The following is a 17,488-nucleotide window of genomic DNA, read 5'->3' as shown; positions in this document are numbered from 1 at the left end:
TGGTCCGGAGATTGTAGACGTCGTGGAAAATGATAGCGACGACCTGGACGGGACCGTTATTATTATCGCTCTATTAAGTGAATGTCGTGCTGGCGCGTTGACCCCCAGGTGTGGGCCTGGCTGCCGCCGTGCTGTCCTTCTGGCTGAATATCTACTACATTGTCATCATCTCCTGGGCCATCTACTACCTGTACAACTCCTTCACCACGGTGAGTGCCCCCATGGCCCGCCCCGCAGGGAGCTGGCCCCGGAGCCCAGCCTCCGTCCGCGGGGGCTGTCCTTCTGCCGCCAGGGCAGGTCCTCTGGGCAGGGGTCGAGGGGCGAGGCTTGTCTCCAGCCGCCCTGATCTCCCACAAGTCTAGCACTGCGAACTGAGCACTGTGATCTGAGCACCCACTAGGGCCAGGCGCTGAGCCAGGCACTTCGTGTGGGCTAACAACTACTCCTCCTGCCACCCCTCCTAGGTGGGCATCGTTGGCTCATTTTGTATGGTCCCAGACGGCCTGGGTTCAAATCCCGACCCTAGTATATACCAGCTGTGCAACTTCAGGAAAGAGACTTAACCTCTCTGAGCCACATTGCCCTCATTTATAAAATGGGGGTAAAAGTGAAACTTGCCTCCCAGGGATGTTGTGAGGATTGAGGAGTAAATATGTGTAAAGCCCTTAGAACTGTCCTTGGCCAAGAGCAAGCCCTGTGAGTGTTCACTGCTGACGTCAGTGTGCAGAGCGTCAAATGGGTGAGATCTCTTAGCCAAGGTCACGTAGCTGGGAAGTGGCTCCAGGGTGGACACACGAGACCTTACGGTACGACTTGGAAAGCTAGTTTTCAGAGTAAAAAGGCCAGGGTTCAAATTTCAGCTCTGACACTTAAGAGCTGTGTGATCTTGAGCAAGCTGCTGCCCCTCTCTGATCTGTAAAATGGAGATCACAACATGTCCCATATCCGGGAGCTGTTGGAACAGGGAGTCTAGACAACAGCTGTGAGGAGGCTGGGGGACGTGAGGGTGGACGAGGTGGGCTGGGGTCGCTGTTGCCAGGACCTGGGGCCTCAGTGGGGTTTGTCTGTGCCACCGTGTCCTTACAGACGCTGCCGTGGAAGCAGTGTGACAACCCCTGGAACACTGACCGCTGCTTCTCCAACTACAGCATCGCCAACACCACCAACATGACCAGCGCCGTGGTGGAGTTCTGGGAGTGAGTGCGGGGTGGCCCTCGGGGGGAGCGTCAGCCTCCAGGGCGGTGGAAGAGTTGGGGAAGGACTGCTTGTGGAGACGAGGGCGGGGCTGAGGACGCCACCGGGAGGGTGAGGCCCTGTCCTCCCCTGGGGAGAGCTGGACTGTGGACAGCTGCTGGGCACGAGCTCTGGGCGTTGGTAGAGACCCAGCTCCAGATGAAGCCACGGTCCAGTGGGGAGAATACTCCCCACCCCCCACCTCCCTCTCCCCCTACCCCTGGGATCCCGCCAGTGGTCAGCCCAGCTCGAAGCCGGAGGGCGAGGGAGCCAGGACGTGGCCGTCAGCCTCCTGGGCAGGGAGCGGGTGGAGGACGGGGGGAGGCTGAGCCAGCGAGGGGACAACCAGTACAGGCCGAGAGGAGCCATCAGGAGAGGCCGACAAAGTCCCGATTCGTCCTGAAGACCAGTCCAGTCTCCTTAGAATCCGGAGTCACTCGGAATAAAGACACACACATCCCCCAGTCCTTAGTGAAGGCCATGCTGACTGTATCTTCAGGGGAGCATGTCACAGAAGATGTGTGTTGGGACACTGATTTTACAAAGGGAGTTCCCGGGACCCAGGTCCCTTTGACATGCAGGAGGCAGCTGTGTTCGGAAGCGCGAGAGGGTCCGGGAGCAACCTGAGGGTCCCGGTGCCCCTTGGCTAAGCTGCCAGGAGGAGCTGTCCTTGGGAAGCGTCAGAACACGTGGAGCCAATCACTTTGTGCTGAAATGTTCTTGGCTGGGCTGTCTCCTTACAGATGAAAATCAGATTCTGCTCCAGCTGGTTCTGCCTTCCAGCATCTTCCACACGCAACCCTCTTGCACAGGTTCAGGCTTTTCATTCAGCCATTTGTTCAACAAACATTTCTTGAGCACCTACTGTGTGCCAGTCTGCTTAGAGACAGGGATGAGCAAAGTGGCAGTGACACACCAGGTGACCAGTGCTCAGAGAGGGGACACACGGGAGGTGGTGGGCCCAGGTGAGGCCTGCATCTGAGGATGAAAACCAACGCAGGGAAGACAGGTGTTGGCGGAAGGAAGAGCATTGTGAGGCTGGGAGCAGGCCGGTGAGGGCACGAGGGGGTCCAGACTGATGAGGGGGCCGTGCCGAGAGCTGGGCTGGAGAGGGAGGCAGGGCCGGCTTCTGCAGGCCTTGTGAGGTCCCCTTCCTGCTGAGAACCACAGGGAGCCATTTGTTGCCGGATCCGAGCAGGAGACAGACATGAGCAGACTTGCAATTTAGAAGGAGCCCTGGGGCTGGAGTGGGGACAGAGCAACACGAAGGAAGGGGTCTGTAGGAGGGCTGCAGCCATCCAGGGGAGCAGTGATGGCAGCAGGACCTGGCACTGCAGGTCCCTTGAGCAGACAGCACTATCTACCGATTAGTATGCTGGGCCCCTCCGTCCCCACCCCGCTCTTGCATCTCGGTGATCACAGCTGTCAGCACAATCACGGTGGAGGGTCCACGCCCTGGGCACCTCCGGGTCACTCCAGCTCCCGCCAGCCCCCGTGACTGTCTCCTTTCTCCACTGTCCCACCAGGCGCAACATGCATCAGATGACAGACGGGCTGGATAAGCCAGGGCAGATCCGCTGGCCTCTGGCCATCACCCTGGCCATCGCCTGGATCCTTGTGTATTTCTGTATCTGGAAGGGTGTTGGCTGGACTGGAAAGGTAAGGATGTGCACAGTGGGGGTGGGAGGGTCTCTGTCCTGACAAGGAGTCTGCATCTCTCAAGAGCCCTGTCCAGCCTTGGTTGAGCAGCTTCCTTCATCTCTCTGTGTCTCCGTTTCCTTTCCTGTAAAATGGGAATAATAACATCACTCTGCTTCTGGGCAGCTGTGAGGATTAAAGAAAATAATGCAAGTCAGGCCCTTAGCGCAGCGCCAGGCTCACGGCAAGTCCCTTGAGAGGCCCCTGGTCCTGAGGGAGCCATCGCAAAACAGAGGCAGTTGTTGCTCATGGACCATTGACCAAACTGTGCTGTGCCAAGCCTTGTTCTCGGTGTGGGCGGTCCAGACCTGGACAGTTCACATCCCAGCCTTTGAGGAGCGAGAGAGACGGCCTGATTAATGCTTAAATACTCAGGCCCTGTATGCAAACCGTCCTGAGTCCACATCCCAACTCGACCATTTACTTGGCTGTGTGACCTCGGGCAAGTCACTTCACCTCTCTGAAACTCGATTTCCTCCTCTGTAAGATGTGGCTAATACCTGTGCTTATCCCTTGGTTTCTCGTGCCAATCAGATGAGACGGTGATTTTGTACAGAACTGGGCAGCTAGCAAGGGGAGTTGTGTTTTTGTTTTTGTTATGGGCAAGGGCAGAGCCACGCCCAGGCTGGGTGTCCAGCCTGGGGACATCCAGGGACCCTGCTGATCAAACTGGGGGGAGAGGAACTGGCCTCGTCCCCATCCCTTTCCCCCTTCAAGCCCCACCCCAGGAGTCCAGGGACAGAAGATGGCCGTCTCTCTCCCTGGCCCTGGCCTGGAGGAAACTGAGGGCAGTGTGTTGTCTGAGGTCTTACCAGAGAGCGGGAGAGAAGGGATTTGAACTGAGTAGGGCTGTAGACAGGGAGGGGCGGACCACCCGAGAAGCTGAACTGAGCAGAACAGAAGCTTAGCGGATTCCAGCTTTGGGCGTGGGCACCGCTGCTGAACAGCCGCCCTATTTCAGTCTGGTGGGACCTTGGGACCCGGCGGGCTCTCAGATCCAGAGCTGGGGTACAGCCTCTCTGCTCTGTCCCTAGACTAGGCTGGCAGGAGGTGGGCCATGCGTCTCCCGGCCCAGCTCTCAGAGGCAGAAGAATGGAGCGCCTAAGGGATGTGGAAGAGACAGAGCTGAGTTTGGATCTCAGTGTCCTGGTTCCTAGCTGTGTGCACTCGGGCACGTCATTTCACTTCTCTGAGCCTCAGTCTCCGCATCTGTTAAATGGTCACAATAATAGTACCTTACAGGGTTGTCACAAAGATGGAAGGGAATAATCTATGCCGAGTGTGTAGCATATGCCTCGCACATAGTAGGCACCCAATGCGTGACATCGTAATCATTTTCGGGTGCTATGTAGAGTTCCTGCGACATGAGGAGACTGACTGCTTTGTGGAGACAGAAAGTGGGGTCCCTCTCATTGCATCTTTGGAGTGAGTCAACCAATCCATCGACAAGCATTCACTGAGCACCTGCTGCATACCTAGCTCCGCGCTAAACATGGAGGACACATTGAAGTGCAAGATCTAGGCAACACCTGTCGAGCATGTTGTGTGTCCTCTCGCAGTCAGCCTTTCTGAGTAGCAAGGTTGATTGCACCCATCTCCCGGACTAGAAAAAGCTCAGCTCCGAGGAGACGAGGAATTGATCCAATGTCCCATAGCTTGTAGGCGATGCAGGTGGTTTTGAATCTCCTTTTCCTAATTCCAAATACAGTGATTTTTCTACTGGACCGTGGCTGCCTTTCCTGACCTGGAAGAGTCTCAGAGTCAAGTCAGGGAGATGCAACTAATCCAGAGAACAATGCACCCTGACCAGGAAATGGGGTCAAATCAGACTCTGAGATATAAAGGTCATTGAACCTGAAAATTGTTCTTCCGAGCTAGTGAGCAAAGAAATGCAATTTCAGACAATGACATCAGTCTTTTGATTATCAATTTGGCAAAAAATAATTTTTGAGATAATCATCCTCAGTGCTGGCATCTTTGTGGGAAAGGCGTTCTCTGTAATGCTGGACGAAGGTCGGTTTCTGGAAGGTAATTAGGCAATGTGGACTAGAAGCCTTTGAGAAGTTTATTCCTTTTTACTTGGTGATTCCGCTTCTAGAAATTTTCCCTAAGAATAGAATAATAATTTTGTAGACAAAGATTTACATACAGGGGTGTCCAATGTGGTATTATTAAGATGCACATAAAATTGGAAGCAACCTAAATAGATGACAGTGGTGGAGCCTTTAAAAAGGATGGTGGGACCCCCGAGGGACTATTTTGTATAATTAAAAGTCACATTGTTACAAGACAATAAAATGTCTGAGAAACAAAGCTGCATGTACTCTGTGTTTTTTAACTTTAAATATGTTAACTGAATAGTTAAGTACATAATTTGAGCCTCATTTTCTAAGAAAATGTGATCATGTATGCAAAGGAACGTCTCAAAAGAGGAACATTTTAATGTTCGCATCCATGAATTTATGTATCTGCCAGGCATTTATTGAGTATCTACTATACACCATGGACTGTTCTAGGCGCTGGGAAAACAGAAGTGAAAAAGACAAGGCCTGTCGCTTGTGTAACTTACATTCTGCGGCCTGTTGAAAGGAACTTTAATTGTGTGCGTGTGTGTTCATATGTAATTTTAAATTTTTGCTGTCACCACATGTTATTACTTGAATAATTTAAACAGAAATAAAAAAATAGGAGGGGTGGGGGAGAGAAAAGCCAGGCGCTGAGCTGGTTGGTCCAGACCCCAACCAGGGGCTTCAGAACAGCGGCCAAGCAGAGCAGGTCAGGAGTCCAGGAGCCTCACAGGGACCCACGCAGGTGCCCACGCAGGTGAAGTGGGGAAGGGCAACGCACGGCCGCGCTGGAGGGGCGTGACCGCGGCGCCCGCTGTCCCCCAGGTGGTCTACTTCTCCGCCACGTATCCCTACATCATGCTGATCATCCTCTTCTTCCGCGGAGTGACGCTGCCCGGGGCCAAGGAGGGCATCCTCTTCTACATCACGCCCAACTTCCGCAAGCTGTCCGACTCAGAGGTGAGCGGCCCTCGCGGCCCGGGCCTGGAGGGCGCCCGCTGGGAGGCGCACACCTGAGCCTTGAGCCATTAACCAGCTTTGGGATAAATCCCTGCGCCCCTGACCCTCACGCGTAGACTAGGAGTGTGTCCAGGTAGAGCTGGTTAGCACATGGAAAAGGAACTGGGGCGCTGTGGCTGTGACTGTAATTTTGACTAATTTTTGATCATTCTGCCTATAGGTGTGGCTGGATGCGGCTACCCAGATCTTCTTCTCCTACGGGCTGGGCCTGGGATCGCTGATCGCTCTCGGGAGCTACAACTCTTTCCACAACAACGTCTACAGGTGCGAGAGCACAGGGAGCCGCCTCCTCCCAAGGCCCCGCCCCTCCGCGGCCCCGCCCCTCCGCGGCCCCGCCCCTGTCATTTCTCCGCCGTCAACTCCTCTCCTCTCTAGGCCGATCCCTTCTGGCCACTCCTTCCTGTTCCGCCCCTTCCTTGGTGGTGGGAGCGCACCTGCTCTGTAGCTCCGCTCCCAGGCACCCTCCTCTACCTTGCCTCTCGCTAACCACTGCCCGCTAGCTCCCCTTCCTGCCGGCCCGCTCTCCCTGACTCCCCCCCTCCTCTGCAGGGACTCCATCATTGTCTGCTGCATCAATTCGTGCACCAGCATGTTCGCAGGATTTGTCATCTTCTCCATCGTGGGCTTCATGGCCCATGTCACCAAGAGGTCTATTGCTGATGTGGCGGCCTCAGGTCAGCACCGCACAGTGGAGGGCCAGGGTTCCTGGGAAGGGAGGGGCTCACCGCATCGCGTTTGCGCTGTCGTGCTATCGTCACCACCTTGGCGCCCTGGCATGGAGCGTCACTAGGTGCCAGGCAGCGCTCTGAGCGTTTATGCGGACGGCATCGCTGAATTTTCCCAACACTATGGGGTCGATGCTCTTGTTAGCCCCGTTTCATAGCTGAAGAAACTGAGGTCACCTGCTCAAGTTCACAAGCTAGAAAGGTGGTGGAACTTTGGACTCGGGCCCAGGCCTGGTTGATTGCAAAGCCTGGCCATTCTGACTCTTGCAGCACAGTCCTGGACATCTGGGGGAGAAGACCCACTATTGCCCTCTGGGATATAAACTTTGGTTCCACTCAGACGTGCTCACCACCGTGACACAAGGCCCCCAAATCAGTGCCTTTGTCCCAGTTCCAAAAGTGTTCTCACCAAGTGGGCTGTGCCCACTCTGCTCGCCACCCAGGCATCGATGCCGCAGGGTGCAAGGCAAAGCCCCCTTCCCTGCTCAGCCAGGAAAACGGCAAGGTGAGGGACCCACTGTGTGCACGGCGGAGCCCTGAGACTCGGGGGCAGCGTGACTTGTCCCTTTGCCGTCATGGAGAATTGGGCTGCTCCTGCAGAAAGGACCCTTCTCCACTGAGGTCCTCCTCTCCCCTACACAGGCAGCCTGCCATCTTGTTTCTCTGGAACTCCCTAGCCACACCCCTGCTTTCCAGAGCCAGACCCCTGGGAGGTTACAATCTCTTTCCTTCTCCTTCCAGGGTTTTCCCTGATCTCTTGAACACCCACGCCCCCAGACACTCAAACACAGCGTGTCCCAAACTGACCTCCTGCAGCCATCTCTCCTCTGTGCTCCCCGCTGCAGCAGATGGTTCCACTGTCCAGTGCCCAGGCCAGAGCCCCAGCATCGCTCTGGACCCTACCCTCACCTTCACCTGCAAACCACCCATACCAGGACCTGCCCATCCCACCTCCCGAGAGCCTCTCCATCTGGCCACCTCTCTGCACCTGCTGTGTCCCCACCGCTGGCCAGGCCGCTGCAGCCCCTCATCTCATCTCACTGGTTCCCTTGCCTCTGGACCCAACCCTATAGCCCCCCCCCCCCACACACACACTGTTTCCTCATCTAGAAAAAGGGGCTGACAACGTTCACCCAAAGGTTACTCCAAAGATGAAATAAAGCTTAGAAAGTGGGTGGTGTGCTGGGTATGCTGGAGGTGCTCAGAGCCTGTTCTTTCTTTCGTTCTTTTGCCCTTCCCTCCACAGGCCCCGGGCTGGCCTTCCTGGCATACCCAGAGGCGGTGACCCAGCTGCCCATCTCTCCTCTCTGGGCCATCCTCTTCTTCTCCATGCTGCTGATGCTGGGCATCGACAGCCAGGTGAGGATGCCCTCTCTGGCACCTTGAGGCACCCCCCACCCAGCCGTGTAGGTCCAGGAGCAAGCAGGGAGAGGAGCCCATTGTCTTAGGTCCCAAGAAGATGGCCAAGAGTTCAGACTTCTAGAACGTTCCACCACATGAGATTCCAGGGATCAGCTTAGCCACTTTCTCCATTTTCCAATGGGGAAACTGATGCCCCGAGGGAAGGGCCTCCTGGGGTCACAAAGGGAGCAGAGGCAGAATCAGGCCTGGGTCCCAGGGCTCTCCTGGCCCTGTTGTCCCGATGCTATGGGGCCTCTTTGGTCTTCCCCAGAGGGTCAGGCTTTGGGTGGGCTGGGGCTGGGGGCTGCCGCACCTGGCTGACCTGCGTTCCCCCTGCAGTTCTGCACCGTGGAAGGCTTCATCACGGCCCTGGTGGACGAGTACCCCAGACTCCTCCGCAACCGCAGGGAGCTCTTCATTGCTGCCGTCTGCATCGTCTCCTACCTGATCGGCCTCTCCAACATCACCCAGGTGAGCTCAGTCAGCACCAGCACGCCCCTGGTGCCGCCTGCCCCAGGGCCGGTCCCAGGTCCTCTTTGCCCCAACCTTGTGCTATCCCACTGTTTGTCTGTTCCTTGAGCACCATCTCTGTGCCAAGCCCTGCACACCTGTACAGCAGTGAGCCACATGGGGTCCCTGCCCTCAAGGGGCTCCCAGGCTGGTGGGAGACACAGACACTGAGCTACAAATGATAAAACACAGCTAGAGAATACAGCCCCTGCCCCAGCCTGGGGCACCCGGGGCTGCTTCCTGGAGGAGGGGGTGCAGGCCCTGAGGTCTGAAAGACGTAAACCTCAGGCTGGAGTTGGGCCTTTGAAGTTGACAGTGCCCCTTCCCGTCCTTCCAGCTCCTCCTTTTCTGTCCATGTTAATGAACAACGCTCTCTTCCTTCAAGGCCCTCCCAGGCGAGTCAGAAGACAGACACAGAACTGACAAATTGTACCGTAAATGTAGGTGACCCCAAAGCCGTGAGCTCAGCCTGTGGATCTGGTGCCCCATCCACAAAACTCCGCCCGGATCCAAATACAGTTCAGACCCAGAATTATTGCTCATTCTTCCCTTCGCTCCTTCATGGTTGTTGAACACCGACTGTGGGTCTCGCGTGATGCTGGAGACTCAGCAGCTAACATGACAGACATGGTATCTGCTCTCCTGGAGCTTAGGTTCTGGTGGGCAGACCGACAGACAAATTAGATCATTTCAGAGAGTGTAAACTTCCAGGAGGAAAAGAGGATAGTAGGACGGAGAACAACCACCGGGACTGGGAGGGGTGCTACCCTGGACAGGGTAGTCAGGGGCGGTCCCTCTGAAGTAGTGACAGTTGAGCTGAGACTCAAGTGATGAGGAAGAGCCAGCCAGGGGGAGCTCTAGCTAGAGGAAGAAAGCACAGCCGGTGCAAAGGCCCTGAGGTGGGAATGGGCTTGGCCAGATGGAGGGACAGAGACAAGGCCAGTGTGGTGGGGCAGAGGGAGTGAGAGGGTAGGTAGGGAGTGCAGAAGCAGATCAGGCAGGACCTTGGAGGCTGAGACATTTGAATTTTATTTTATTTTATTTTCTAGCTCTCTACTTATTTGTGTGTTACATTATTGTCTTATTTAAGCTGTGGAAGCTTTTTTTTTTTTTTAAGATTTTATTTTTTCCTTTTTCTCCCCAAAGCCCCCCGGTACATAGTTGTGTATTCTTCGTTGTGGGTTCTTCTAGTTGTGGCATGTGGGATGCTGCCTCAGCGTGGTCTGATGAGCAGTGCCATGTCCGCGCCCAGGATTCGAACCAATGAAACACTGGGCCGCCTGCAGCGGAGCGCACAAACTTAACCACTCGGCCACGGGGCCAGCCCCAAGCTGTGGAAGCTTTTAACGGAGGAGAGACATGACTGATTTGGCATTGTGGAAAGATGGCTCGGGCAACCAACTCCTCTTTCTGCCCCTAGCCTTACCAGAAATGGGGCCTTTCCCTCTGCCACCTGGCCATTGTCTTCCCCGTCCCCAGGGAGTCAAAGACCACATCCTCTCACAGTCACTCGACCCTCAGTGCTTCCTCTAATCTACCCGCAAGCCTTCTTGCTGCATGTGGCCTAACACCAAGCCCGCCAGACTCCAGAGGCCTTGTGGAGCGGGGATCGAGTGCACTGGGCACTGAGGGGAGTGGGCCCGCTCCCTCTTTTCCTCTTGCAGGGGGGCATTTATGTCTTCAAACTCTTCGATTACTACTCGGCCAGTGGCATGAGCCTGCTGTTTCTCGTGTTCTTTGAGTGTGTCTCCATCTCCTGGTTTTACGGTGAGCATCGGCCCCTCCTGCTTCCTCCCTCCCTCCCTCCTTCCTTCCCTCAGGTGTCACACAATACACCTTGAACAGCGGGCCATTTCCGTACAATAATGTGTTCAGTGCTCACAGTTGAGGAAATGAGCGCAGGACGTCCCGTGTTCAGAATACACCATAAGAAGGAAAGTTAAGTAAATTCATTTAAAAAGGGAGCCAAAATTTTATTCATAAATTTTGGGATCAAAAAGATTTGTTTGAGATTTTATCTAGAAAAGGGAAACCAAAATTACCAAAAATGTTCTAAAGCTAAATATTTAACAAAAGCTGGGCTGTAATTAAAAGTATGCACTACCTTAGAACAATGAACAAAGGAAACAGTGATTTTATTTGTTTCTTTGGTGGCCAAGTTGCCAGACCCCACTGCAGGGTAGTCGAAAGGATGGCCTCCCCTGTACTTGGATGGTCACAGCCAGACTATGTGTCTGAAATGCCCCCCAGGGTCCCTCAGTCCTTGGTGCTCGTTGTACCTTCTTTGCCACCTTGCCCTCCTTGTCATTTCCCCTCCTCCCTCTCTAACTGCCCAGCACTGTCAGGTCCTCACTGGGCGGTGACTTTGCATATAAGCCGAGTGGTGCAAGCCAAGCGGTGCCCAGCGTCATTCTCTTGAACTTGGTGACGTCGGCGGTCTTCCTGCAAGATCTGCCGTTCATCTTTGCTCTCTGTTGCCAGTTGCTTATGGCATAGCCCCCGTCCAGCAAGGCTCTGAAGGAATGGCTGGGACAGGGGTAGAGGGGAGGCACATGCGGCGTGGTGGGACATGTTTTGTAAGTATGTGCTTTGGTTGGTAGATCTTTTCATGGGCCGGGATGCCGTGGGGATTTGGTTGTTGAATACTTAGACAATGAGGACGCGCTGGAGCACCAGCCCAGGTTACAGATGAGGACACTGAGGGTCAGAGAAGTTAGGTGACTTGCCCATGCTCGCACCGTGAGAAAGCGGCAGATCAGGGCTTTGAGCCTGTAGTCCCCACAGCTCTTCCCTCCCTCCTGCCCATCTCTCCCTCCACTCCAATGTCACAGGCGTCAACCGATTCTATGACAACATCCAAGAAATGGTCGGCTCCAGGCCCTGCATCTGGTGGAAACTCTGCTGGTCCTTCTTCACCCCAATCATTGTGGCGGTAAGAACAAGGTTCCACCAGCCCTGATATGATGAGGCCCCACACCAGGCCCTGGGGAGACAGGTCCAGAGAGAAACTTCTGGAGGCAAAGGCGGGTGCAAGAGGCCCTGGACCCTGTTCCCTAATAATACTACTGCCTCCCATCCGTTGAGCAGCTACTCTGTGCCCTGCATGGTACAGGACACACTAGCATCCTCACAAATCTCTGCAAAACAGGCCTTAGTGCCCAACTTTCCTGCTGAGGGCCCCGGGGGCTCACCAGCCAGCATCACCAGCTATTTGGTGCTGCCCTCAAACCAGGCAGGCCTGATTCCGAAGCCCAAGCTATTTATTGTCAGGGAGGCCTTTCAGTCCCAGCATCCTTCGCTCCCTCTGGCCACCGGAAGCTGAGGCGTGAGCAGGCCTGGGAAGGGGCTGTCCCTTGGGGTGGGGGCTGGGCCACTGCATGTATTGTGTCCTGCACAAGGGCACCTAGCTGATGGTGGACTGGGGCTGACATCCAACTTTTGTTCTGCTTGCCAAGCTGATTAACCTGGAGGAAGGGATGCCTTTTTCTATTGGTCCTTCTAGAGAGGCAGGCTTTTTCTATTGGTCCTTCTAGAGAGGGGTCCTTTTTCTATTGGTCCTTCTAGAGAGGAAGCCTTTTTCTATTGGTCCTTCTAGAGAGGCAGGCTTTTTCTATTGGTCCTTCTAGAGAGGGGTCCTTTTTCTATTGGTCCTTCTAGAGAGGGCGCCTTTTTCTGTTGGTCCACCTCGAGAGGGCGCCTTTTTCTATTGGTCCTTCCAGAGAGGGGTCCTTCTTCATACTGGTTCTCCCAGAAGGGGTGCCCTTTTCTGTTTGTTCTTAGAAGGAGCCTTTTGCTATTGGTCCTCCCAGAAGAGGTACCTTTTTCTATTAGGCACAAAGGCGCCTCCTGTACCAGCGGTGGCCTTGGCTGCAGGCTTGCCAAGATGCTGGGCCCTTGTGAGGGTCAGCCTTGGGGCCGGGGCGGAGGGCAGTGGACTGATCAGCTTCAGGGTCTAGCGGGACACGGTAGTCCACTCTGGGTGACTGACTGCCCCCTCTCCCTCCTCTCCCCCTTCCCCAGGGCGTGTTCATTTTCAGTGCTGTGCAGATGACGCCTCTCACCATGGGAAGCTACGTGTTCCCCAAGTGGGGCCAGGGCGTGGGCTGGCTCATGGCCCTGTCTTCCATGGTCCTCATCCCTGGCTACATGGCCTACATGTTCCTCACCTTAAAGGGCTCCCTGAAGCAGGTAAGGCTCTACTCCACCCTTCAGATTGCTGATCCCTTTTCCCCACTGTGCTGGGAACAGGCCCTACCCTTGTGGAGCCACAGTCTAATTGGGGAGATGGACAAGTCAATAACCAATGATGAGAGAGTGTTAGAAGCGCCATGATTGGGGTAAACCATGGTGATGGGTTACCCTGCTGGGTCAAGGAGGGTTAGGGAAGGCTTCTTGAAAGAAAGGATAGCTGAGCAGTGGCCTAAAGATGAGTCAGAGTTAAAAGTAGAAGCAGAAAGAATGTTCCTAGAAGGGGACAGGAAGCATGTGCAAAGGCCCAGGGGTATAAACGGCATTTGGTGAACTGAAGAGAGATCAGTGTGGCTGGAGGGTTTAATCGGGGGGTTCAAAGGGGGTGCTAAGAGGTGAGGTTGGGGATGTAAAGAGCTTGGGCCAAATCATGAAGGGCTTTGAAAATCAGCACAAGCACTTTGGACTTTATCCTGAGGGCACTGGGGAGCCATGAAGGGTTTGAAGCAGATGAAGGGTGGGATCAGATGTACTGAGGGCTTTCCCCAGACCTCATTTGTAGGCTTGATAAAGAGAGAACATGGTCTTACCCTCAAGGAAAGACACAGCCTGTAGGGCATGCTGCCCCCAGCAGGGGCCCACCGGCACGTTCCAGGTCCACGCCAGCTCTGTGTTAAATTATATTGAGTTCTCAAGTGAAACGGGCAGCTGGAGGGACCCAAGAGCTAGAGACGTGGATGGAGTAAGTGTAGGCTGAGATTTCGCTGAGGAGGGGCGGGGAGTCACAAGATGGGGGCCACAGCTGGGAGGCCCTGGAGCCCACCAAGATGTGCCTTCCAGACCCCTCAGAGCCAGAGGCGGGAGCTCTGTGGTCTGCGGCATAAGGACAACAGGGAGGGGGTTTGTGTGCATCCCCTGGGCCCGCCACCTCCTTTCACAGATGGAGAAACTGAGGCCAAGGGAAGCTCTTACCCATCCCTTGCAGTAAGTTATTAGCAGAGCCGGGGCTCACAGCCCTTTCTTCCAACTCTAGGTCCAGTGCTTTTGTTTTCCATGATCCTCTGCTCAACCTCAAAAGGCAGGCAGGTCTTAGAGTGGCAGATAGGCAAAGGAGTGCATTTGAGGAAGGGAGCACAGCCTGTGCAAAGGCCCAGCGGTGGAAAAGGTGGGCCAGGCATGTCTGAAGGTGGTGCGCTGTCTGAAGGGGCAGGGTTTCAGGGGGTGTGTGTAGAGAAGGTAGTGGGGGATCATCCATTCGGCAAATATGAATTGAACACCTACTATGTGCCAGACAGTACTGTCAGTGCTGGGGACACAGCCATGAACAAAATAGGCAAAAATCCCACCCTCATGGGGCTTACATTCTAGTAGAGGAAGATCAACAATTAAAATAAAAGCATATTAGGTGAGGATGAGTACTATGGGGAAAAATAAAGTAGGAGGAGGTTTAGAGAGTGTGGAGCAAGGCCTTGCTGAGAAGAAAGCACTGGGCAAGACCTAAGGACATAGAGATGGAGCTGTGTAACTATCTGAAAGGAAAGATGTCCCAGACAGAGGGTACAGCAAGTGCAAATGCCCTGAGGCAGGCACATGCTTGGCGTTTGTGAGGATCAGTGGGGAGGCCAGTGCGGCTGGAGTGGAGTGAGAGGGGTAAGGGGAGGACATCAAGGTCTGAGGTGACAGGGGCCAAATGGTGTGGGGCCTTGTAGGACTTTGGTGAAATGGGAGCCGCTATTGGTCCTGACAAGTAGAGGGAAGTGATGTGACTTTGGTTTTAACATAACCCCTCCAGCTGCTGCATTGAGAATAGAGTGAAGGGATGATGGGCAAGAATGAAAGTGGAGGGCAGTGGGGGTTATTGCAATAACCCAAGGAGAGGAGAGATGGCGTGGCCCAGGCAGGAACGTTGCAGGGTATGGAGATGTGGGGACGAGGCCGGCATCTGGTGCCGTCTGAAGGCAGAGCAGACAGGATGGACGTGCAGAGAGGGTGGGGGAATGGGGCGGCCTTTCTCATCCCAACCCCAACTCTCCCCGGTGCCCGCAGCGCATTCAGGTCATGATCCAGCCCAGCGAAGACATTGTTCGTCCAGAGAATGGGCCGGAGCAGCCCCAGGCCAGTGGCTCAGCCAGCAAAGAGGCCTACATCTAGGTGTGGGCACTTACCAACCGCCACTGTCACCCCCCGCCCCGGCTGACCGCGACCACCACTTGACGTCTGAAGATACCATCTATCTCAACCTACCTCGAGTGGCGAGTCCAGACTCCATCACCACGCAGAGAGGGAGGTGGGGGACAGTCACACCCTCCGTGGGCCCCGCCGTGGGCAGATACCCGATGGCTCTGACCCCCGGGCTGGGGACCTTTATAATCCGGGCCCCTTAGCACCAAGCAGGCGGTGTTCGTGACCGCCCAGGTAGATCCTTCTTATCCCACCAGCGAGTGTGACGGGGAGCAGCCGCCCCCTCCTGGCTTTTAGTCGTATTCCTGACTGTTCTCTTACTGCCCAAACCCACGACTGTTATCTTGGACTTTGCGGGAGCTGGCTTTGGTCGGAACGCCGCTCTGTCCGCGTGAAAGGGCGTTGTGTGACAGGGATATCCAGGGAGAGCTCACTCTCCCGGAGCAGGGGCCCGGAGCTCGGTCAGGTTTCGGTTTTCTCCTTCCCGAGGCAGCTTGACAAAACCACCCCCGAGGATGGTCAGTCAGAATTCCCAGGGCAGCTTTCTCCAGCAATCTCCTTTCTCCCTGCCTCGCAGCTGAAGAGCATCTCTGGAGCTCAGCGGCCAGGCCCGCTCCTCGCTGGGCCATTCTGGTTGCACCTGCCACCACGGCGAGCATTCCAGACTGGCCTGCTCTTCGGAAAACGGCCACGAGCACAATCGATTTTTTTTTATTGCCATTCGGGGGGCCTGAGTGGGCTCCGGGGACGCTCCCTGCTCAGGGCCCCGTCTCTCTTAGGCGGCCCGGCTTTACAGAGCAGAACAGAGGAAATCCAGGTGCACTTGTGTCCTTGAGTCAATGGCATCAGTTATCTTCAGGCCCCCTCTTCAGCTGTCCCCCTCACTGCCACCCCACAAAGCTGCTGCCCTCGCACCTTCTTTGAAACTCCTGAAACTAACGTCCCCCCAGCCCCCTAACTGAGGAGCTCCAGTTAATCCAGAGATGCCCCCCCCCCGCCCCCCATGTGCTTCCGAGATTCAAACTGCTTTGAGGGAGAGTGGTAGATGTCCCTGTCCGGAACTGGGCTCTGTGGTGGCTGGTGGCACATCCAGTGAAGACAGATCTTCCGGGCTCCAGGGCTCCGTGTTTCTCGTTGGCCGGGGAGATGGGTCCCATGTAGCCATTGTCTGTTGTGCCCCGTAGCTCCTTAGCTCGTTAGCTCACAAACTGTGTTTTACGACTAACCCTTAAGAACTATGGTAAATAACTGTGACTGTGGGTTTTTTAATCTCTTGTCATTCTCATCTGAAAGTGACCAGCATACCAGCTCTTGCAATAAGTATCACCCTCAGAATATTAAGCACATTATCGTAGAGAAAACAAAAAGTACGCGTCCCCGTGTAAATGCACACTCATGTTCCTTCCTCCTCGCGTGTGGTATCTAGGGTCCCATTCGATATCGTGTAGGAAACCTGGAGGCTGCTCCTGAGCTCATCTGTGAAATAGTCTCCTTGCTCGGGCATCCCGAATGCTGGCCGGGCACACGGGACCAAGATGCGCCCGTGTTGTCTCATGGCAGCGTTTAGCTGGGAGGGACCCTTCACTGCCTCGTGGTCCCCCGCATCCTGTGTGAATTCCTCTAGAATAAGGGCAGAAGCCTTCTGACTTTCTCTTTGTTCTTCAGTGTGAAACTAAGACCAAGTCTTTCTGAGACAAATGCAGTGTATTTTGTGTTTGTAAACAAATCGAAGTGAGATGTTGGGCAAGAAATCCCATAACTGATTTCCATGCAAACCTACTTATATAGCACAAGATTACATATCGTACAATACTGTGAGAACTGTGAATATGTGTCACTTTTTTAGTATGTGCCCTGGGGGGGGGAAGATATTGTATTATCATATATGCTTTTTTTTTTGCAATAAGGATTTATTCTCAGATCACCAAGTAAATCTATCTCTATATTAAAAAATATATATGTAATATATACATATTCAAACTATATACAGAGCCTGTTTAAAAAAGACTACAGTATTATTTAGTAAAATTATCTGTTCTATGGACCAAATGTAAAATATTTATAAATGAAAATGCATTTTAAATGTCTATAAATGGTGTCATAACTAGAGCACGGGCATTATGTACGTTTCTAAGAATTTAGAGGAAAAATAATAAAGGTTCTATGATATACAATGTCAGGGCTTCAGTTCTTTGCGGCCGGGGGGGGGGGGGGCGGCGCACAGTAGCCTCTTTCATCAGAAAAACAACACATACACACAAACCTTTTTTCCCTATCACAGAGAGAGACAGACAGACAGATGTGGGCTGAAAATCCGGCAAGATGCAGCTGGACTCCCCAAAAGTCTCAGAATGAGTGGATAGAAAATGATTCCGGGCCACGTAAGAGAGGTGTTTTCACTGTTCTAAGAAACTTTAATGTGGTCAACTAAAGAAAGGTCTAAGACTAGGATAATAGAAGCATATT

The 17,488-nt window shown here is 54.2% G+C and overlaps 1 protein-coding gene across 7 annotated transcripts in view; it reads left to right on the top strand.

Annotated features, from left to right (window-relative positions):
• The window catches only part of SLC6A1 (solute carrier family 6 member 1), a 41,941-nt gene extending 24,745 nt beyond the window's left edge, over nucleotides 1–17,196 (top strand). For all 7 annotated transcript variants that reach the window (XM_044754958.2, XM_044754959.2, XM_044754956.2 and 4 more), the window contains 12 exons: nucleotides 109–209; nucleotides 1,087–1,196; nucleotides 2,760–2,892; nucleotides 5,823–5,957; nucleotides 6,178–6,281; nucleotides 6,567–6,691; nucleotides 7,989–8,101; nucleotides 8,483–8,614; nucleotides 10,318–10,420; nucleotides 11,485–11,585; nucleotides 12,674–12,841; nucleotides 14,888–17,196. In XM_044754958.2, the coding sequence (XP_044610893.1) occupies nucleotides 109–209; nucleotides 1,087–1,196; nucleotides 2,760–2,892; nucleotides 5,823–5,957; nucleotides 6,178–6,281; nucleotides 6,567–6,691; nucleotides 7,989–8,101; nucleotides 8,483–8,614; nucleotides 10,318–10,420; nucleotides 11,485–11,585; nucleotides 12,674–12,841; nucleotides 14,888–14,992 (1,430 nt within the window). In that variant the 3' untranslated portion in view covers nucleotides 14,993–17,196. The remainder of the gene's footprint in view (nucleotides 1–108; nucleotides 210–1,086; nucleotides 1,197–2,759; nucleotides 2,893–5,822; nucleotides 5,958–6,177; nucleotides 6,282–6,566; nucleotides 6,692–7,988; nucleotides 8,102–8,482; nucleotides 8,615–10,317; nucleotides 10,421–11,484; nucleotides 11,586–12,673; nucleotides 12,842–14,887) is intronic.
• The last annotated feature ends 292 nt before the right edge of the window (nucleotides 17,197–17,488 follow it).

The sequence above is a fragment of the Equus asinus genome, chromosome 21, assembly GCF_041296235.1.
Source record: "Equus asinus isolate D_3611 breed Donkey chromosome 21, EquAss-T2T_v2, whole genome shotgun sequence".
Lineage (NCBI taxonomy): Eukaryota > Metazoa > Chordata > Mammalia > Perissodactyla > Equidae > Equus > Equus asinus.
The sequence above is the reverse complement of the archived record's forward strand: the minus strand, read 5'-3'. Positions and strand labels throughout refer to the sequence as shown.